Here is a 24,407-nt window from a genome sequence, read left to right as displayed (position 1 = left end):
TATATATACCCTTAATTCCAACCTTCAAGCCATCCTCCAATGGGGCTCAGATAACCTTGTCAACTTCAACGCTAGTAAAACCCAGTTCTGTCTTATTTCTCACAAAAGAGAACAATTTTCCTCCGACATTGTTTTTGATAACACTCAAATTCCCAGACAAGATGAGATTTCTTTTCTCAGAATTACCCTGACATCAAGCCTCTCCTGGCATAAACACATCACAACCATTACGTCCTCAGCTTCCAAAAAATTCGGTTTTCTTTTTCGCTCAAGACACTACTTCACTTCTAAACAACTGTTAACATTATACAAATCACAAATCTGCCCATTTATCGAATACTGCTCTTTTTAACTTAAACTGTTATTTCAGAAAGCATTGTTTTAAAAATGAGATAGAGACCAGCTGGATGAATGGTTCTCAAGCATAGGAGTTTTGAATTTCATGTTATAGGTTAACTAGATGAACATGAAGTTAACAATTAAATGTTGCAAAGAAATTGTATAAAGTGAGTATTTGTATATAAGTTCATAAGTTTATTATTTATAATTTAGGCTTGATTTGGCTGAATGAATACCATTTCTGCTTTCTAGCCTTGCAAGCTGTGGGTTGAAATCTCACTGTGACATGGATATTTGTGAATCATCTCTTAGTGGCAAATGATTTTTGTCATGTACTGTAGCATCACTTTGCTTGTTAGTCTCGAAGTGGCTTAAATAGTACTCGTGTTTTATCTGTAGAGAATAGTTATCAGATTATTCATTCCTTAGCCTACTCATATTGCTAATGTATAGTTGATTTACAACTTTTTGCAGGTGGTTGCATATTAAAAAAATGAATATTTAAAATATCATTTCAGTTTAACCACGTCAGCATCAATATGGATAAAATACATCACTCCTCTACACTTTGTATCCATCATATATTTCAATGTAATATCAATGGTATTACAATTTTAATATGCACTTCGCATCCATGATAACCTGGATGTATGTCCTTGCCGGTTGGGTGGTTAAAAACTTTATTTTACTCTTCTATTATTGCATTATCAGTGTTGTGTCCCACTTTACGATTATTAGGCTTTCAACTATCTTTACATGTGAAACTCTACTTGTCTTTGTCCAAATCTTATTTATATACGAGATATCACCCAAATACAAATATTCAAGCTTCTTCTCCCCTTAGTGGCCCTAAATATTTATTCTATACTGTGCCTTTCAGGACATTTAATTTAAGATATAAAATTCAAAAACAAGGAGCAATTACCAAAATATGGCTAAGTGTGAAACTAATACGCAGTCGTGACCTTTATCTTGTAACTTAACAAATCCCCCCCCCCCACATGATTAGGTTCGTATGTTGTTACAAGTGACGCATTGAGCGGCAATCTCAGACAACTGTATTTATTTTCAATGAACAAAAGTTTATTGAACTCATAAACATGGCTCAATTCATTCTTTATCAAATAAAACTCAATTCAATACTAAGAATATATAAGATATAATACAAATTTTCACTAGCTAAACACAAGTATTAGGTTAAGATCCTACATGAGAATTGTGATCATATCGCCATAACAGATTCTATACATACAAACAAGTATAATCCTAGAACTAGTTGATCCTTTGTCTAACCTCTTACTGGTGTGATCACGCTATAATTCTGTATTTTCTAGGACATATATAATCAGTGACTCTAATTTTCTCACTAAGACAATATGGATTAAAATTATCCTTTCGCTGAGCTAATACACACTTTTGACCTTTAAAAAAAATACAATGTACATGCATAAATCTCTAGGCACATGAATTATGTATTAATTAATAATAACAAGCTCATTTTTATTCTAGTTTGACATGTACTAAAGTCCTAGTATAATTCTCATTAATCCTTTCAACTGTTCAGTAATTGAACAATGACTACAGTTACATGATTTGAGTTGACACGAGATTTTACAGTACCTTTTGACTTAGGTCTTCTCCACTGGTCTCTACCTTTTTCCGATATTTTACCTTCCTAAGATGAACTCTTCTATAACTTATCACTCCTAAGTTCTTTTGGCACTAAGATGGGCTTTCACAATCTTTGTCTTACATTCTTCAATCAAGGACATACACAGGATCATCTATTCTATGGCTGTGAAATTCACCATGTGAGCACTGACTCCTTTATAGAATTTTCTTTCTCTCATTACGATCACTGGACGATGAAATACACTGACATTATCTTCTCTCTTTTTAACTAAACGGCATCCCTCGTTTCTTACAATAGGAACACAGAATCGAAATCCCGCACACTTTGTTTCCTTATTGTGTCAGACGGAGAAAACTCCTAACCCGTCACTCAGGAAAGCCGCATGAGACCTATCCAAAGACTCGTGAAGAAAAACTCTGAAGAAAAAAGCCACGTGGTGGGGGGGATCCTAACCCTTTTATACGATGACCCCTATGGGCACCTTCTTCAATTTCTTTTCTCCCCCCCCCCTTACTGGAGTCGATTTCACTGACCAATTAGAGTGGCGTTTTTCTGCCAAAACATCATGCGGTCCATGTTTACGCGACTGACACGTGACGAAGTCTCAATTGAGCTTTGGTTTTTGTTTAAGCTAACCTCTGCTTATGTTTAAGCTATGTCATCTATACTAAATTAATCCCCTTTCCAAAATTTTCTAAGAATTAACTTGAATCTTTAATCTCTTATTTCAAGTGTAAAACTAGCCTCTCACATACAAAATCCTATGACTAATCTTCTTTGCTTTACTTAACCTTATTTTATCATATCACAACTGTAATAAAATTCCCTTCGTTTTTTTTATTTAGTTCAACAAACAATTTCAGCTATATTTTTCACTTGGATGCAAGCGCATGTTTTTCTTTCTTTTTATTTTTTGTATTCGTTACTTTCAAAGGCTCTTAACGATATCTGCTTAGGAACAAGCTTGCTTACTTAGTTATCTATACAGGGGTTTTATTTCTTCTCTTGTTACATCACGATAACTGAAATTTTCACATTGAGTTATCAGGGTGTAACACCAGCTAATTGATAGACAGATATGTATTAGATACTAAAGTGAATGTTAAGTAGAAAAAACTTTTTATTTATTTTTTTTATTTTTTTTTTATGGGGAACTCCAGAAATACTTATAATGTCAATTTGGATGGTGGATGTTTTTCATATCCTAGTGTAAGACTTACCTTGCTTATATCAGGCTTGAAGTGACTAGAAAAAAGTGTTCTATGTTTGATCTCTATGGCAGGGTGTCCAGATTATCTAATCTTATGCCCACCCATGGTACTGACATGCTGTAGGTTTACAGCCATCCTTTCATCGGTGGAATCGATGCAGGGATTTTTTTTTTAATCCTCTTATTCAATCTCAGCAGGCAAGCAGTTTTCTAGTTAGATAATTGAAATGACTTCTGGTACAACACCATATAACTACTTTCAGTTACATGGTGATGTATCAGACATCATTTGACATGCTAACCCATTTGAGAGTTGTTAACCAAAGATCATAAATTGAGAGATTACTGTAGTAACTTTCAATAACTGCAATAATGCAATTTTATTTTAGAAGACTATAGTTTCAATCTCTTACTGATGTGTTTTTATCACTTATCCATTTAATGCTTTAAGATTCATTCTGTATTATGAAATACTCTTTTTTTCTTTCTTTTTTTCTTACTGTATGAAGTGCCAAATAATTATATAATTGCCATTTATTTATTTTAATTTTCTTTTCTTTTTTTCTTCTCCCCTAGAGTAAGGATATTTCATCACAGACACTTAAATGGACAGATGTGCAGCTCAATTCTTTGGCCAAAGCAATGAAAAAATATCCAGGTGGAACAGTTGATCGTTGGGAAAAGGTAGCTCAGATGTTAAATTGCTCAGTACCAGAGGTATGTAAAAATTATTTTTATTTGAAGCATGAATGGATTTGTCTGTTCGTGCTTCAGATTTGTTTAGATTTGAAATTGTTTTATGATTAATTTATAGTGTATTAGTTGGCACACATTTTCAGTCAAACAGCATAGTTGTAAGGATATTTGAGGAGGGAAAAGCACTGCCTGATATTAAGGAATATCATAAACACCATACTTCTTGTGTTAAAAGTAAGGAAATAACCATAGACAATTGTAAAAAAAAAAAAAAAAAAAAAAAAAAGCGCATGTTGTAATTACAGCTTGGTATAGTGACAATATTCATTATCTCGATAATTGAGAGCTGTCAAGATAATGTTGTTGTTGTTCTTAATTTTGCCATTAAAATGGTCCATTTGAAACAATTCCAGCATTTTTCATATGGATTCTAAATACCAAAATTTCATTTAAAAATTTATCATGCCATGGAATAATTATTGTTTTAAATTATTTTGCCAATAAAACGATCCATTTATACCAAAACAGTTCAAAAAGTTTTTTAGATTGTATTTGTCAATCAAAATAGAATTATTATAACAAAAAAAATATATATATATAGATTTTTTTTTTTTTTCCTTTTTTCACTGATCAGTCTTGAACCTGGGATAACTACTTTAGCAACAGAAATTATCACCCATAAGCATACCTATCAGACATAATTGACACTATGACATTAAACTGCAATGATTGTTCACATATAATACTAACTGAAAAATTTGTATTTCGTGTGAGCAGTTATTGTGTGTAGTTTAATTTTCACTCATTGAATTTCCCATTGTTTTAGTGAGAGCTATCATAATGATGTCTGATAAAGCATTCTGTTGAGTTGTGATATATTTTCAATTTAAAAAACAATTTTTTTTGCACATTTCATTGAACTTCCATTTTTTATTTATATACCCAGTACACATGTTTTGTCTAATTTTCCACTACAGATACTTAAAGTAAAACCAAAATGACAATGCCAACTTTTAATAGAGACCCTAAATACCAAATTTCACTAAATTTCGCCCAGAATGTTTGTTTTTTGGCCTCACAGCCAATTAAGGCAGTGAGGCCAACCCAGATAGTACAGAATTATTAATATCATTTTAAATCATATTGCTAATAAAAACAAACTATTTTCATATTGAAACTAAAAGAGATCAAAGCAAAGTTATTGCAATATATTTTGTTTTGTCTCTTTGTGCTACTGAAACATAGCTTGAATTTTTGTTTCAAGAGTCCAAATGCCAAATTGCAGTAACACCCATCTAGCTATCATCCCATAACTTTTACATTTCAGTTGTAAGTATGTAATAAATAAGTATGTAAGTACCTATATAGTTTTGGATTGAATAGATAAAACAACTATATAGGTACTTGCACATTTTGTGAAATGTAAAAATATCTAAAAAAAAAAAACCTAAAAAAAGAAAATAAAATCAATAAATATACTTTAGCCCATACTGTACACAGAGCTGACTTACCAGTCAAGTCCATTATTTCTCACACCACAATCTTAGCATCTATCCTTAACAAACTTTGTAGCAAAAAATCCGAAAATTGCTAATGAAGTGCTCACTTATGATTAAAAATACTGATTCCTTACTCTCACAAATGACAAAACTTGACACGTACCTAAAAACTCATGTTAACTTCTGGAAATACCAAATCACTATATACCTACATAGACATCTTATAGGTTTGTTTTTTTTGTTATCTGATCAGATAATAAAGCACACACTCTGATTAGTTCAATAATGCCAAATTTTGTTATTGAAGTAATCAAGAAACTAATATCAGCAGACTTATTTAAGTTTGAAAATTAAAATCTACCAGTAAGTGTTATATTTATCCTTATTTTTACTAGCATTTCCTCCATGTATCTTCTTTTAGCTAAGACATTAGAGAAAAAAAAATAATAAAAGCAGAGGTGCTCCATAATTAAAAGCTTCTTGTTTGTTCATCAGACATCTTATAGGTTTGTTTTTTTTGTTATCTGATCAGATAATAAAGCACACACTCTGATTAGTTCAATAATGCCAAATTTTGTTATTGAAGTAATCAAGAAACTAATATCAGCAGACTTATTTAAGTTTGAAAATTAAAATCTACCAGTAAGTGTTATATTTATCCTTATTTTTACTAGCATTTCCTCCATGTATCTTCTTTTAGCTAAGACATTAGAGAAAAAAAAATAATAAAAGCAGAGGTGCTCCATAATTAAAAGCTTCTTGTTTGTTCATCAGCATAAGCAGTATTGCAAGTAAAGCAATAGAACCATCTGAGCTATATTAAAGTCTAAATTGGAATATCTAAAATGCTAATACGACTAATGTTCGGGCCATAGCATGGCTATGCTCAACTTCAGCAAAATGTAGTTAGGCAGCAATATTCAAATCCTTTTCCCTATACCTTCATATTGGTGTACCAATTAGAAGCCTTTGGATTTTAATGCCCTTCATTAAATTACTTGGCTTGAACAGTAAACTAACATAGGCTGAGTCAAGATGTAGCAATTGTAGATCAAATAATAGGCTAAGCCTATATGGTACACTACATGGAATATAAGTTTCACTGTCTGTTGCATTGCTTGCTTTGCTAAGTGCAGGCTAAAAGTAGCCAAGATCCAATCTGTTTGAATACCAGAATAAACTCTTCATTTCCTCTACCCACATTTTTCTGTAGCATACATCATGAGTGGATGAATAATGGACTTAAGCATGAAATCTGGAAGAAGGCACTTTGGAGGCAGTACAAAATGAATAATGGTAACAATTAGTTACATAATGACTATAAAGAACAAGCCAGGAGAGTTACTACTCAGTTAGTAAGGAAATCAAAAGTGCAGTCATCATCAAATTCCTGCCATGTACCCTCAAGGGGTGTACAGGATATGATAGTACTACATGAAAAATTTACATCATTACTAACTTGCTATCTACAATTTTCCTCCAGATCAGTCTGTAACTTGTCAAGACTCCAACCTTATCAGATCTTATATTTCTCTCGTCTAATGCACTTTGTACCGTATCAATCCACCTATACATTGGTCATCTTCTGGGTCATTTTCTTGCCAACCTGGCAGAGAATACTTGTTTTGCTAATCTTTCCTCACCCATTCTGTTTAAGTGACCATACCACCTGAGATTAGCTCTGCTAACACATTCCTGGATGCTGTCAATGTTAAGTTCGTTTTTAATATGATATTGCCATTGATGCATCTGTTCATGCCTCTAATCTTTCTCGGGACTCTCATATCTCTGGTCTTTGGTCAAGTGTTTTACTTCTGACCCAGCTCTCAGATCCATAAGTTAAAACTGGTTTGAACACTGTCTTGTATGCAGCTAATTTAGTATTTTGGCTAATTTCTCTCTTATTCCATATGAATTTATTCAGTTGACTTCCTATCATACCAGCTTTGTTGATTCTGTTGTCTATTTCCATATTTAATTTATCATCTTCACTAAAAATTGTGCCTAAGTAGCTGAAATGTTTTACTTGTTCCTCAGGTTCTCCATTCACAACACAGTTGACATTTTCAATGATTCTGCCTATTTTCATTGTCTTGGTCTTTTTATTGCTGACCTTCAAACCATATCTATTACAACAGTTATTCAATTTAGTCAGGGAATCTTGCAGACTTGTAGTGGATTTATTTAGAAGTATAACACGTCCGCATAAAGCAAAGAGCTGACATTAGCATCTCCAATTTTGATATCATGTTTAATACCACTTTCCTTCATAATGTGATCCATATAGATAATGAATAACAGAGGGGATAATGTACATCCTTGTCTCACACCAGATTTGACATTAAACCATCTTCCTGTACTTCCTTCAATTCTAACTGCTGACTTACAACTCAAATAAGGACTAAGTATTGCTTGATATAATGCCCCATTGACACCATATAGCTGTAGCGTATTGAATTAGTTCTCTCTTGGCACCTTGTCATATGCCTTTTCCAGATCAGCAAAACTTAAATACAGATCTTTGTTATATTCCCGTGATTTCTGAACTTCTTCTTCTGCATCTTTTCCCACTTAAGTAGGGTCGCTGTTTGTGGTGAGTCTCCTCCACAACTTCCTGTCTTGGGCTGTAGCCACATCCCAGTTCTTCATCCTCAAGTCCTCCTCCACCATCTCTTCTTTGGCCTTCCGCACTTCCTCTTCCCCTGCACATCCATCTGCATGACCTTTCTTCCCGCATACTCTTCCTCCTTCCTCATCACATGACCAAACCATCTCAACCTTGTCTCCTGTATCTTTGCTCCGAAGTTTGTAACTTTCACTGTTCCCCTTACATAGTTCTCAGATGATCCTTTCTGGCCACCCCGCACATCCACCTAAGCATTTTCATCTCCGCGACCTCCATCCTGCTGATGTTATTTTTCCTCAAGGCCACAGTTTCCAAAGCATAAGTCATAGTTGGTCTCACTACTGTCATGTAAATTTTGCCTTTTAGATTGATCGGCACCCTCTTATCACATAGCACTCCAGCCATCTCTCTCTCCAGTTCCTCCATCCTGCTTGTATCCTGCATCCCACTTCCTTCTCAGCCTCACCATCCTCTTTCATTGTTGAACCTAAGTTTAAAGTCACTGACATTTCCTTCCAGCTCCAGATCTGTCTCCTGGCTGTCATGCACTTTGCAACACATATACTTGGTCTTACTTCTGTTCAGTCTCATACCTCTCTCTTCCAGTACTTTCCTCCAACTTTCCAGTTTGGCTGCCACTTCTTCTCTTAATTCTGCATACAGTATAGTCCAAGGCACATCTTCTCTCACTTCCTCCGGCACAATATTAAACAGGAATGGACTTAATGCAGACCCTTGATGCAAGCCAACTGTCACTGGAAAACTTTGTCACTCCCAGGCAGGTTCGAACACCTGTCTTCACATTTCTGTGTATCTCCTGCACCAATCTGACATATTTCTCCGGTACCTTCTTCTCCCTCAGACAGCTCCAGACTTCTTGCCTTGGCACTCTATCATGCGCTTTCTCCAGATCAATAAATACCAGCTGTAGCTCCCATTGCTTCTTTCGAAACTTTTCCATCTATTTTACCCCAAAGATAGCATCGGTGGCCGATCGACCAGGCATGAAGCCAAATTGCTCCTTTGCAATTTCCACCTCCTTCCTCAGTCTTCCATCAAGAATGCTTTCTAGGATTTTCATTGTGTGAGGCATCAACTTTATTCCTGTGTAATTCTTACAGTCTTGTACATCCCCTTTACCCTTGTAGATGGGGACAAGAGTACTTTTCCTCCATTCCTCAGGTATATTTTCCTGTTGGCAAATTTTCATGACAGATCCCACAGCAGGTCAATTCCCTCTTCCCCCAGAGCTTTCCATGCCTCCACTGAAATCCTATCTGGGCCCACCGATTTTTCATTCTTCATCCTCTTCATGGCCTCCTTCACTTCCACTCTACTGATGTTCAGCACCATCCCCTCAGAAGGCTGCCCATCTTCTCTGTGAGTCCTCGCAATTTCCTCAGTATATTCTCCATTTGTTTCTTATGTCCACATCCCTCCATAATATTCTTCCTTCAGCATCTCTGATTTGCCTCACATGTACGATGTCCTTTGACACCTTATTTCTACATTTTGCCAATCGATAAATCTTTCTCTGTCCTTCCTTTGTTTCCAAATGATCATAAAGGTCTTGATATGCCTTGGCCTTCCCCTGTGGAACAACTCTATTTGGCCTGAATCCAGCTTGTTCTTCACTAAGCTTTTCTTCCACAATTCTTCTTAACTGTTTCTCAAGTATACTTGCTTAAATCTTATTAGGAACACTCAGAAGGGAAATACCTCTGTAATTCTCACATTCAGTTTTATTTCCCTTTTTATATGGGTACTATGAGAGCTCTACTACAATCATCGGGAATTCGTCCCTCTGTCCAGGCCTTCTGAACTATGCAGTGCAGCCACTGTAAGACTTTTATACCACCATATTTCAGCATTTCTGGTCGAATATAATCTCCTCCTGCTGCCTTTCCACATTTCAAGCCTTTGATGGCTTTTTCTACTTCAAGTATGGATACGTATTCCTGACTGTCGAGTGTTTTTTACCACTGCTTGTTTCATTTAGCAATTTTTCGAAGTAATTTCTTCATATTTCAAGGATATCTCTTTCTCCTGTTTTCATGTCACCTTTATCATCTCTAACTCCTTTTACAGCACTCTTTCCTCCATTTCTGAGCTTTTTCAACAACCTCCAGAATATTTTGCCACCTTCTTGATATTTATTTTCTATGGTCTTGCCAACGTCCTCCCATGACGTTTCTTTAGCTAGTTTTACACAGTGTTTAGCTTTCTTACATTTGTCTCTTTATTCTCTAAGAGCACAAGCTGACTTATTTGCCAGGAACTTTTGATACGATTTCTTCTTTTCCTTCACTGCCTCTTTAACTTCCTGTGTCCACCATGGAGTTCTGATTTTTCTATCCTTGCAGACAACCTCACCACATGCCTCTCTGTCTGAATCAGTCAGGGTTTTCTTCAAGGCTTGTCACTGAATCTCCAAGGTTTGGTTCCTGTTCTCAAACTCTATCATTTTTTCTTCAATAATCTTTGTGTATTTTAGTCTGCAGTTCACATCTGAGAGCTGCTCAACTTTTATTCGCTTTAAAACTTTCTTATGTGTTATTATTTTCAATAGGAAATTCAATTTTATCCTGCTCAAAACTAAATAGTGATATCTTTCAATTTCGAATCCTCTGTACACTCTGGTGTATTAATTACTCAGAAATATCTGCACCAGGGAGAAAACATCACTATCAACAATAACATAGTCAGTGAGACTCTTCTTGTTCCTTGCCTCTTCTCTCCATGAATTTGTGCACATTTTTATGTTGGAACATGGTGTTAGTAATAACCAGTTCATGTCCCAATAACCAGCAGAAATCCAACAGGTATTTGCCATTATTATTAGCTTTGCTCTTTTCTCCAAATTTTCCCAAAATATTTTCGTATATCTGACAATCATTTCCTACTCTGATATTTAGATCCCCAACAAGAATCAACTTTTCCTTTTTCATTTGTGTCAGTTGCTTTCTCTAAAGCCTCAAAAAATTCCTCCACTTCTACCTTAGTAGAACCTTCTGTGGGACCATAGGCACAAATAAGTCTCATTGTGCAATTCCCCCCATTCTAATGTTTGCCCACATCACTCTACTTGAGACTGCCTTCAATTCAAAATTAGCCTCATATTTAGTGTTGGATACTATGGCTACTCCTTCTTTTCCTTGATTGTCATTGCCTGAATATAACATTTTGTATTAATTACTCAGAAATATCTGACCAGTTTTTGTCTTTTTTGTTTTTGTCACCCCTATTATGTCGATCTGGTACTTATCTAATTCCTCAGCTAGCTCCATTTCTTTGCCATTCAGGCTTTCATAGTACCAATCTTTAATTCTGGTGATGTTGAGTTAGGGTGTGTTTTCAGATTTGTTCCAGTAGCTGACTTTTCACTGTTCTCCCTGGTTCTCTAGCAAAAACAACGGGGGGGCCTTGTTTAACCAGGATACTGAACGAAATGAGATTTAGGATTTGTGCTTATTGGCTTAAACCAAAATACAAATGATGGTACCCAGATAGATACCCAACAGGGTGCACCTTGAGAAGGTGAGGATGGGACATTAGGTCAGAAGCCCTGGTCAATTCTCTGCATTCCTTTAAACAATGTGATGTATGGGATTACCATTAAAAAAAAAAAACAGAAAAAAGAGAGAAAGAAAAAACTTGTGGTGCTACCCAGAAACCTCATATCTAATAAATAGTCACCATTATGGATTCTTACACTGTGAATCAACAAGGGATATTTTTTACTTCATATCATCCATTTTTGAATAAATGCCAGGAAACAGTTTACAGAAACTCAGGCAGATTTACTTTATCTCTAAGACATTTTAGGTTGGCACTAAGATACATTTGAGTAAGATCCAACTTATGGTCTGTCCTCTGACTTGAGCCAACTGCATTGCTAACATTCTCTCTAGTCCAGCATATTTCTTCTCTCCCGTAATCCTAAATGGACCATTGGGTCATTCATGGCTGGTAAGTGATATTCTTTGTTAGCCTCCTCCAATCATCTCGGTCTCTTGTTCTTGATGTCAGTTGAGAAAGGGAGGAATTTGTCCATTTTTTGATGTTATCAGTCCATTTTAATTGAGGTTGGCCCCTAACCCTTGGTCCCGGAATGATTCCTTCTAGTACTTGCTTTGGAATGCCATTAGCCCTCTCCACATGTCCGAACCATTTCATCTGTCTTCTTCTGATGACTGTCAGAATATTTTTCCTTCTTTCCCGTCTATTGAATCAATCAGTTTTCGAACATTTTCATTGGTTTTGTGAGCAGTATAGGGAATTCTCAAAAGTCTGTAAGTTTTCATTTTAAAAGACAGGAGTCTCCTCTCATCTTCCCTCAATAAAGTCCAGACCTCACAACCATACAAGAGGATAGAATTCACCAAGGTATCAATTAGTCTTAGTCTGGTTGTGATTGCTATTCTGTTATCTCCCCACAATGGTTTTAATTTCTGTAGGGCCACTGTTGCCTTAGCAATTCAGTATTTAATGTCGGTTTTTGAACGACCATCTTAACTCAACTTGCTTCCTAGATAAGTGAACTTGTTTACATTCTCAATTTGTTTATTGCCAATTTGTATCTTAAGAATTCAGTGTCTGCTTTTGAGGTTATCATTGTTTTTGTTTTTTGTAGGTTTATGTATAATCCATATTTTTTTTTTAATGTTCCAAAAACGCGGCTGGTTAACTCTTGTAATTCTTCACTTTCTGCTAGAAGATCAATCGTCTGCAAAAACGTAAGCTATTTTTTCTTAGTCTGCCAACTACTATTCTGGTATCATATTCATGAAGAGCTTCATCTATGATACGTATTCCAGAAAACAATTAAAAAGAAGAGGGGACAAGATGCATCCCTGTCTTACCCCCCCCCTCGTTCTGCCGAGATGGTTCACTGCTGTAATTTTTAATTTCAATTTTCATATCAGATGAGGAATAAAGAGATTTAATAATCCTAATGATTTTGTTATCAATACCATAATGTTCTAAAATTTCATAATGCCTCATGCCATATTGAGTCAAAAGCTTTTTGAAGGTCTAAAAAGTTGTGATCTATGTATTTTTTGCCTAGTATGTGTATTGCAAAAATATGGTCGATTGTACTTCTGGACTTCCGGAAACCCGCTTGTTCATCTGATAGTCTGCTTTCTATTACATTTATGGCTATTTTGCCTGCTTCTGTTTAGGAGTGCCCCTGTTTAAATGTCATTGGCTTTTTACTCACGGATTCTTAGGGCATTGTAGATGTATATTTACCGATAAATATATGTAGCATAAAGGAAGAGAAATTTACACATACCTTTTTCTGGGTGCTGTGGCTTTTCTTCTTTCAACGATATCCAAACACTGTGTGTGTGTGGGGGGGGGGGGATTAGGCAATGTGGGAGAATTAAAATAGAAATGGAAAAAACCCGGGTTTTTTTGAATAATATATATATACATATATATTATAAGGGATGGGCCGAGCGTTTTTTTATATTTATATAGGGTGATTAAGGGTGAAAGGGGGTTGAAACCAGCAACTGATTTTTAGAGAGGGGAAAGGGGGTTGATGGGGTGCGGTCCGTTTCGACTATTCTTGGTCGTCGTCATCTGAACACGTGGAGGAAGTGGATGCTATGTCAGGTCAGGTAGGTGCTTCTGCTTTTGAAGTGCTTGTGTTATCGCCTATTGGTGGTTGGGGTTGTGACCTCAATTTTATGTTGTGAAGCTTCCAAACCTCGGAGATTATGTAGCACCTGTGTATGTTGATAAGTTCGCGTCACATTTTATGGCTATTGTTTCCGATATTCTAAGCATTGTTTCATTGTCTTGTCTGTCTACTATGATGGTCTTGTCGATCTGCGGGGCACCTCTGAAAAAATAACCAATATCCTCAAAAAAATATGACCTGACTTCGTGATAGACCATATAAAAAGTTGTCATACCATATCCGCTCTACCAAAGACCAACCACTCCCTCTAGATCTACCTGGTGTATACCAGGTCCCTTGCAGCTGTAAACTGTCCTACTTTGGCCAAACAGGCAGGACAGCGAATATCAGGATTTTCAGAAGACAAAGACTATATCCGGTTTCACCAGTACAGCCACTCTGGGTTGGCAGACCATACTTTAGATACTCACCATAGAATTCGTTGGAAGAAAACTAAAATAATACACCGCAGCAAGTTCAAGTACGAAAGATTATTCATGGAATCAGCAGCAGCTCTAAAAAACGTTCCAAACCTCAATAAATTTGGGTGCATGAAACTATCCCAAATTTGGGATGCCTACATTATGAGAACTTCAGCCCAACGGCCAAGACAACCCAATTAGCCCACTAGGGGGCACCATTAGGACTTTAGGAACAATATTAGTTTCTTGCCTTCTTCCTCATTTGCTTTTGTTAGTGCCTGCATGCACATACCATATTTGTATGTTCCTGAAGGTGGCAACGTGATGTTGCCGAAATATTGAAGGTATTCATTAAAGTTTGCTTTAATTAATATCTGTTATATGCATTGTTAATTCCTTAAGCTAATTACCAGTTAATGCTACTCAATGTATGGCACAGTACATTAGCCTTTGTCATTACAGATAGTAGGAGGAAAATGTAGAAAAGACATTTTCATTACTATAAGACATTACTGTCAAAAAAACTTAATGTCTTGTAGTAATGACATATACCACTGTAATGGTTAACAGTGGTAAAGTACCACTAATGGTTCCATCCTGCATAACGATATTTTTAATAGTTTTGTGTAGTTTTTAGCAATTTGTTATAGAATTAATTTAGAATTCTCATATGATTGCAGGTTACAGCAGTAGCAAAGCAGCTAAGATCATCATTTACCAGACAAGTCCCTACTTCTTTACAAGGTATTTTTTTTTTCAATAGTTACAAATAATTCACAGTGAGATTTTTGAATTAATTTTCATTTAACTGAAAAATTTAAATGTTAAAGGATAGTAATTGGGTGCTTAAGAGTCAAAGCTGTATAACTGAGAGCAGACCTCCACATAGCCTTTAAAGGAATGCAGAGAACCAACCAGGGCTTCTGACCTAATGTCCATTCCTCACCTTCTCGTGGTGCACCCTGTTGGGTATCTACCTGGATACTGAACGAACGAGGATGGGCTAGCAATTTGGGATTTAGCCAACCAAATTGTATTCTTATTGGCTTAAACCAAAATACAAAATGATGGTACAACATGACAAAATTTCATGCCAGCTGAGGTGTTGCCTGGTTGAACAAGGCCCCCGTTGTTTTCGCCAGGAAACCAGGGCGAACAGCAAAAAGTCAACTACTGGAACAAATCTGAAAACACACCCCAACTATATCACCAGAATTAAAGATCAGTATTATCAACATAAGAAGCCTAAATGGCAAAGAAATGGAGCTAGCTGAGGAATTAGATAAGTACCAGATCGACATGATAGGAGTAACTGAAACAAAAAAGACAAAAACTGGTGAGATCTTTTTGAGTAATAAATACATTATATTCAGGCAATGACAATCAAGGAAAAGAAGGAGTAGCCATAGTATTCAACACTAAATGCGAGGCTAATCTTCTTGAATGGCAGGCAGTCTCACGTAGAGTGATGTGGGCAAACATCAGAAATGGGAATTGGACAATGAGACTTATTTGTGCCTATGGTCCCACAGAAGGTTCTACTAAGGTAGAAGTGGAGAATTTTTTGAAGCTTTAGAGAAAGCAACTGACACAAATGAAAAAGGAAAAGTTGATCCTTGTTGGGGATCTAAATATCAGAGTAGGAAATGATTGTCAGATATACACTGTAAGTACACACTTATTGATATTAAAACTACAACCCCTTTTGTCCAAGTAAAAAGCCTATTTAAATCTTCCTGTAGCTATTCAGCATCAGCAAATAACTGAAGATCCCCAGTCAGTCCACATGATATTTCATTTACAAAAAAGTTAAACAGCAGGGCCCAAGAACAGAACCCTGGGGCATGCCACTGGTTACCCTTCTTTTTTGAGACACTGTTCCATCATACACAACCTGCTGGTATTGTTCAGAGAGCCAATATCTGATCCATCTAACCAATATACTGTCTATTCCCATCCTCTGCAGCTTGTACACCAACTTATCATGTAGTAATCTATCAAACGCATTTGCAAAGTCTAAAAATATCACTGTATATGATTCTTCCTTATCTAACACACTCGTCACCTTATCATAAAATGCCCTTTACAAATACATGCTGACCATCATAAAGAATACCATGTCCATCAACCCAATTCTGTATTTTATTCCTTACCAATTTCTCCAACACCTTGACCACAACTGCATGTATACAAACTGACCTATAGTTGGAGACTTCTGTCTTAGAACCATTCTTATGGAGTGGTACTATTTTGCCTTCTTTCCACTCCTTAGGAACCCTACCCACTGCAAGACTTTCATTAAATAACCAGGTCAAGGGCATAACCAACTGTGGTGCACATTCCTTAAGCATACATGGTGATATCCATTCCCACAGCCTTATTCACATTTAAACCAACCAACACCTGATGCACCTCTGTTTCTTTCACTTCCAGTTCTCCTAATACTTGCCTCTCTTCTATATGTTGTACCGGATCATTTACACCAGTATGATATACGCTGATAAAGTGCTTGTTCAATAATTCCTCTATATATTGTTAGTCCGCTGCCATAACTATCCACCAGTGTTAATCTGCCATAATTATTCTTCCTCTTGCTTGCCATGTAGCAGAAAAATTCCCCTGAGTTAACCTTAGCCCTGACCAGCCAATCTCCTCTCATATTGCATCTTTTCTTTCTTTACCATCCTCATCACCTTTCTAGCCTGCACCTTTATACTCTTCATGGATCGGATCACCACAACATTTTCTTTTCCACACGGTTTGCTTGATTTCGCTGTTCATCCATTTCATTCCCACTCTATTTACTCGCTTAACCCTCGGTATGTAGTCATACATGGTTTTTGTCAGCTCATCTCATCTCCCCAACGTACCAATGCTAACTGACTACAGAGCTTCCTATAATCACCTGCTTTATATTTCCATATATATATCCATTTTTGGTGGTGATCTTTTCTTGTTTCATCACTTCCCAAACAAGTACCTTATGATCACTCTCACCAACTGGCAGCAGTGTCAACATCTCATTAACAACTACATCTTGTGAAGTTATCACCAAATCCAAAACATTGAAGCCTCTAGTTGCTTCAGCCACGTGCTGCTTAAGATACTTATCTCACAGAAATTCCACAAACTCACTCTCCTTTTTTCCATACACTATCTCCTCCTTCCAGTCTATATTCCTATAATTAAAGTCTTCCATCAGGATCACCTTCTTTTTACATGCCCAACTAATTTGCCTAAACATTTCACAGTCAGTATTCTCTGCATTCCCTGGCCTATAGCAGCATCCTGTCAGATATACTAAACTGTTTATTTCAACTTTGCACCACACAGATTCAAAATCTGTGCATGCACCATCAACTTCCACACTTTGCAGACACAGTTCCTCTTCAATCATTAACAGCACTGCCCCCTCCTCTTTTTGCATCTCTATCCTTCCGGAAAATTATATATCCTTCTAATTCTATTCCCGACATCACATCCTCCTCAGATAAGTTTCACTTATTCCAATTACTTTTGGGCATACTGTCTCAATCAATGCCACAAACTCACACTCTTATTTCGAATACTTCTTACAATCGTGTATAAACATAACAATCACTGTGTGTTTGAGGCCATCCTACCAGCACCAACATTCTCTATTCTAGCTGCTATACTACACCCCTCTCTCTCTCTCTTCAGTTTGACCACTCCCGTTTCCCTGATCCTGACTGTGATTTCCGTTCTTACCTGTCTCATTCTCACCTTGTGCTGCTGCAACCATACCTTCAACCTCATATCCATCTTCCTCCTGCTGTACAATCTGTTGATTTGTGCTATCCTGTTTCACAGGTAGACTCTGATCATTTGCTACATTAACTTCTTGACTCTGTGCCTTCTCAGAAAACAATAGCCTTTCTAAATGGCCAACACCAAACCCATTCAAATGTAATCCATCAGCTTTATACCATTTGAACTTCCCTTCAAATTCACTCCGCAGATTTACAAATTGAATCCCTTTTGCCTCACACAACTCAGCCATCTTACCATTCATTATCTCTACTCTCCTTCTCAATTCACTATTATCATATCGGCAATATGCCTATGACTTTCCTAACAACACTATTCTTCTATACCTGCTGCAACAACTTCCTCAAGTCCACATTATTCTTCTCCCCAACTAAGTCAATTTGTGCCCATGACTACCACTAATTCTGATGCCCAGTATTTGCTTTATTGTTCCACCAGGAAAGCATGTTTTGTGCACTTTATTACTAATCACACCTCTAATGATCAAGTCCCCATACACTGATATAAGACTATCCTTTGATTTCTTTCTTTAGAAACATTAACTTCCTCCTTCTCCTTATCATCAGCCAATCTCTCCTTCAGCTGTTTAATATCCTCTTCCAGATGTTTCATTTCGCTTTTCATTTTCATTAACTCCTGCTGAAACACTTTTACTATGGTCCCAACGTTTGCTTCCATTTCTAATCACTCTAATCTATTCAGACACATACGTTAACACTTTCGTTCTTCTCGTTTACTCAATTAGTCCACAGATCTTTCACATTTTTCGGTGCGTACATATAGCAGTTTTCGCAACACATCCACTGCAAAAAATCTAAGGCAAAGCCAGACTTTCGTACAGTAGCCTTCTGTGCCTGACGTACATTTCTTTATGGATGCCATCTTTAGAAGCTGAGGTAGTACAACAAACAAGTAGCAAAACACAATATAAACAACAAAAGAATTTCAACAACATCACCACTGAAGGTGTGGATACTTGTATCCACACTGAAAAAAATGTAGCACAGTTTGTGACAAAAAGCCATTAATTAATAATATTTTTTTTATCACAGCTCAAAACTACCACTATGCAAACTTGTGACACTAGCGCCACCATCTTATGTTTTGTTTTATAATCATTTCTCCTTTTAATTGCCTTAAATCTCAATTGCTGTATATGCATTCTTCAGTAGACTCTTAGTACACTAATACATTTTCTTAAAAACTGTTTGTTAGTTCATCATTCCACCAGTGTACTGATTTTCTACCTTCAGCTTTAATTTCTTAGGTATTCTAAGTATTTGGCTCCAGAATTTTTTCAAATATGATGCATGTATGTGTAGTGCATACTGATTACAATAATTTTGGTATATACAATGTTTATTTTGTAGGATTAACTGGCTCAGTAGAAAACAATCCAGATCTCCAAAATTCCCCAAAAGGTATTAACAATCCATCATCACTTGAAAGAAATGAAAAATTTCAACCATCAGAAAGCACATTAGTTGTCTCCAATAATAACAAATGTGTAGAAAATATAGAACAGCCAACTGATGATACGTGGAGTCAGTATCAACAGAAAGCATTGGAATTAGCCTTGCAACAGTTTCAAAAAGGTATTGAGGACCGATGGGACAAAATAGCACACTGTGTGCCAGGTAAAACTAAGGTAAGATTATATAGATTCTTCTTCATTTTTCTTCTGCTGTTATTTGTAGAAACTCACTTATTGAACTTGATTATCATAAAGTTCTCTTGATTCCTAAGAGAACTTTATATATCTTTTTAGTCGTATTTGTTTTATTAATCATAAGAGTAGCAAGGGCTTCTTTTCTTTTTTTTTAAAACCTGTTCTTTGTCCATATACAAACTTTCATATAAATGCAGATTATTCACAATTTCTAGAAATTATGCCATAGAGAATGAAAATGTACCAAATTTAATAGCTACAATTGGCTCTCACTATACCAAAATTGTTGAAAAGGCTCAAAAGTCCCATAAGACATATAATGCTATATTAAAAGAATTTCATTAATTGAACATCTACTAAAACAAACTATTCTTGTGGTCCATATGAGTTATTATAGCGAGAAACATTCTTTCACTCATTAAGGAATCATTTCCTGAATGTGTTTGATTCCTGGATGTTTGAAACAAATGTAAGTTAAATAGGCAGTGGTGTGTCCTGACAGTTCATCGCAGAGACTATTCATCGCTGGAAATTTAATCGTGGGGAAAATTAATCGTAGATATATGTGAAGAAAAAATATTTTTTTAAAAAATTTACATATAAAGTTATTCATATTTTTTCTTACTATAGGCTCTATAGATGGAATATTAATTGTTACAGAACTGGGATAGGATGGTGAGGGAGAACAAGCGCCATATTTAAGAATATTTAGGGAGAATAGTTATATCCAACTAGCTGCTGATTATTGTTGTCAGATTTCTGACAACAATCAGCAGTTGTAATAATCGAGACTTATTTTTAAGAGGTAAAAGAACACCGTAAATGATGTTATATACATGAAAAGATAACATGAAATCTATTAGTGAAAATTAAAATTATTTGAACTGTTTGTTATTCGCATGAGGTATATGCAAAACTTTTTAATTTCTTTTTTCCAAAAGTAAAAGCAGGCATGATGCAAATTGTATTCAAGTAAGTATGGTATTTCAACTTTGGATAAGTACATTGGTACCTTCTTTAACCCTGCGGAAGTCACGATTGGAAAAGTTGCAGCTGGTCGCATGTATCTGAGAGATACATTCATTACTAGTATGTGCTAAAATGTGATAAAACTAAAAAAAAAAAAACACTACAAATATAATACATGATGGTTTATTTATTTTCAGATACCATCTAGAAATTATTGAAAAAAAAGAAACAAATAAAAAAAAAACAACTACCAATACTATACTGACATTGGAGTTCACGGTATCTCTCAGATACAGTTTATTATCAAATATCACACACCTTTACATAACACATGTTAAACCAAACTGACTTCAATTTTCTAGCGAGTAACACTTTCAGGGAATTTTTTCTGCAATGAATTTTCTCCTGTGCTGATTTTTCCTCTCGATGGGTTTTCCCTGCGATGAATTTTCTCCGCTATCAATTTTCGCGCAATGTATTGTCCATGAACCAGCAGTGAAGAAAGAGAAGAAAACATATTGAAAGTTCATCCCAAGTAGGTCATTTTATGCCCTTAGAGAATACAGAGAAAAATGCAAAAAAGCAAGAGGTATATGGGGAAATGAGTGAACTTGATGTTAATAAGGCTGTGGACTTGATGATATATCACCATGTATATTGAAGATAAACCAGGGAGTTGACACCTGTCATGACATATTTGTTTGATATAAGTCTTACAGTGGGTCAAAGTTCCAAATGAGTGGAAGGCAGGGAACTGTTGTCAGCCTAATTCTGGATTCTGATGAGAATCAGAATCCAGAATTAGGGTGACAACAGTTGTATTATCTTTAATGAACAGTATGGATTTTCTAAAGGGAGGTCATGTTTTAGTCATCTACTTATATGGTTACAGCAGCAGCATTAAATATGGGGAGATGTATACACAGTGGTATACTTAGACTTTGCAAAAGCTTTTGATAGATTACTGCATGGTAAGTTGATAGTCAAGCTGGAGCAGATGGAGTTGGATATTAGACTAGTGCATTGGATTGGAGATAGGCATCAACAAGTTGAATATGAGGGAGGAATATCCCAAGAGGTAAATGAGAAAAGGTAAGAAAAATTGTGAAAGAGAAATTTGAGCGATATAATGGTAAATTAATCATGTAGTACTGTTAGAGTATCCTATACACCTCTTGAGGATGGGATATACCCTCATATATCAGGAGATTGATGGTAATGGTGGTGGAATGTTGGGTGCCAGCTAAAACAGTTTATCCAATAATGGGACATGGACTAATGATTATGGTGAGGGAAGAATATGCCTGATTATATTTTCACAAACTTGTGGAGAGTATTCCTAGTCAGTTATTCTGTACTTCAGGAGCGAAATTATATCATCATCAAATTCCTGCCATGTACCCTCAAGGGATGTACAGGATGTGACAGTACTACAGGAAAAAATTACATCATTACTAACTTCCTATCTACAATTTTCCTCCAAATCAGTCTGTTACTTGTCAAGACTCCAACATTACCAGATCTTATATTTCTGTCGTCTAAGGCACTTTGTACCGTATCAATCCACCTATATCTTGGTCTTCCTCTGGGTCGTCTTCCTGCCAACCTGGCAGAGAACACTTGTTTTGCTAATCTCTCTTCTCCCATTCTGTTTAGGTGACCATTCCACCTGAGATTAGCTCTGCTAACACATTCCTGGATGCTCACAATATCAAGTTCTTTCCTAATATCCTCGTTTTTAATATGATACTGCCATTGATGCCATCTGTTCACGCCTATAATCTTTCTCAGGACTCTCATATCTGCAGTCTCTAGTCTTTGGTCAAGTGTTTTACTTCTGACCCAGCTCTCAGATCCATACGTTAAAACTGGTTTGAACACTGTCTTGTATACAGCTAATTTAGTGTTCCGACTAATTTCTCTCTTATTCCATATGAATTTATTCAATTGACTTCCCACCATACTAGCTTTGCTGATTCTGTTGTCTATTTCTATATTTAATTTACCATCTTCAGTAAAAATCGTGCCTAAGTAGTTGAAATATTTTACTTGTTGCACAGATTCTCCATTCACAACACAGTTGACATTTTCAATGATTCTGCCTATTTTCATTGTCTTTGTCTTTTTATTGCTGACCTTCATATCATATCTATTACAACAGCTATTCAATTTAGTCAGAGAATCTTGCAGACTTGTAGCGGATTTATTTAGAAGTATAACATCATCCACATAAAGCAAAGAGCTGACATTAGTATCTCCAATTTTGATATCAGGTTTAATACCACTTTCCTTCATCATGTGATCCATATAGATAATGAATAACAGAGGGGATAATGTACATCCTTGTCTCACACCAGATTTAACATTAAACCACCTTCCTGTACTTCCTTCAGTTCTAATTGCAGACTTACAACTCAAATAAAGACGAAGTATTGCTTGATGTAATGCCCCATTGACACCATATAACTGCAGCATATTGAATAGCTTCTCTCTTGGCACGTTGTCATATGCCTTTTCCAAATCGACAAAACTTAAATACAGATCTTTGTTATATTCCCATGTTTTCTCGACTATTTGTCGTAAAGTGAAGATCTGATCCTGACAGCCTCTATTTGGCCTGAATTCAGCTTGTTCTTCACCAAGCTTTTCTTCCACAATTCTTCTCAACCGTTTCTCAAGTATACTTGCATAGATCTTGCCAGGAACACTCAGTAGGGAAATACCTCTGTAATTCTCACATTCAGTTTTATTTCCCTTTTTATATATGGGTACTATGAGAGCTCTACTCCAATCATTAGGAATTCATCCCTCTGTCCAGGCTTTCTGAATTATGCAGTGCAGCCGCTGTAGGACTTTTATACCAGCATACTTCAGCATTTCTGGTCGAATATCATCTACTCCTGCTGCCTTTCCACATTTCAAGCCTTTGATGGCTTTTTCTACTTCAAGTATAGATATGTATTCCTGACTGCATGCCTGGTCAGTATTTTTTATCACTGTACTGTCATCACTGCTTGTTTCATTTAGCAATTTTTCGAAGTAATTTCTCCATATTTCAAGGATATCTCTTTCTCCTGTTTTCATGTTACCTTTATCATCTCTAACTCCTTTTACAGCACTCTTTCCTCCATTCCTAATTTTTTGAATATTTACCTCCAGAATATTTTGCCACCTTCTTGATATTTATTTTCTTTATTCTTGCCAAAGTCCTCCCATGACTTTTGTTTAGCTAGTTTTACATACTGTTTAGCTTTCTTACATTTGTCTCTGTATTCTGTAAGAGTAAAAGCTGACTTATTTGCTAGGAACTTTTGATATGCTTTCTTCTTTTCCTTCACTGCCTCTTTAACTTCCTGTGTCCACCAGGGAGTTCTGATTTTTTTATCCTTGCAGACAACCTCACCATATGCCTCTCTGGCAGAATCAATCAATGTTTTCTTCAGAGTTTGCCACTGAATCTCCAAGGTTTGATTCCTGTTCTCAAACTCTTTCATTTTCTTTTCAATAATCTTTCTGTATTTTAGTCTACAGTTCACATCTGAGAGCTGCTCAACTTTTATTCACTTTAAAACTTTCTTACATGTTATTCTTTTTAGTTCCATTACATAAAAGTGGCTTTAAGACAGAAGCAGCAAACTACAGAGCAATTAATATATCAGTAGTGGTTGTTAAGGTATTGGAAAAGTTGGTTTAAGATTAAATCCAACAGTGGGTTGATAGGAATACGATACTTTATAGTGGGCAGCATGGTTTGTAAGGGGTAGGTCCTATCTTAGTAATTTATGCACATTTTATAATAGAGTGACAGGGGAATTAGATAAAGGAAATGGCTGCACCATGATACTGCTGTAGTTTACAAAGGTATT

At 36.0% G+C, this 24,407-nt stretch overlaps 1 protein-coding gene across 1 annotated transcript in view; it reads left to right on the top strand.

Annotated features, from left to right (window-relative positions):
* The window catches only part of LOC150107750 (uncharacterized protein F54F2.9), a 304,144-nt gene that overhangs the window by 163,051 nt on the left and 116,686 nt on the right, over positions 1-24,407 (top strand). Inside the window, exons 8-10 of the mRNA XM_090392180.1 lie at positions 3,759-3,899; positions 14,795-14,858; positions 19,274-19,551. Of these exons, the coding sequence (XP_090248306.1) occupies positions 3,759-3,899; positions 14,795-14,858; positions 19,274-19,551 (483 nt within the window). The remainder of the gene's footprint in view (positions 1-3,758; positions 3,900-14,794; positions 14,859-19,273; positions 19,552-24,407) is intronic.

This window comes from Typopeltis vanoorti, chromosome 4, assembly GCF_054136105.1.
Source record: "Typopeltis vanoorti isolate ZY-2024b chromosome 4, IOZ_Tvanoo_1.0, whole genome shotgun sequence".
Classification (NCBI taxonomy): Eukaryota; Metazoa; Arthropoda; class Arachnida; order Uropygi; family Thelyphonidae; genus Typopeltis; species Typopeltis vanoorti.
Note: the sequence above shows the minus strand (reverse complement) of the source record. Positions and strands in the feature narration are given on the sequence as shown.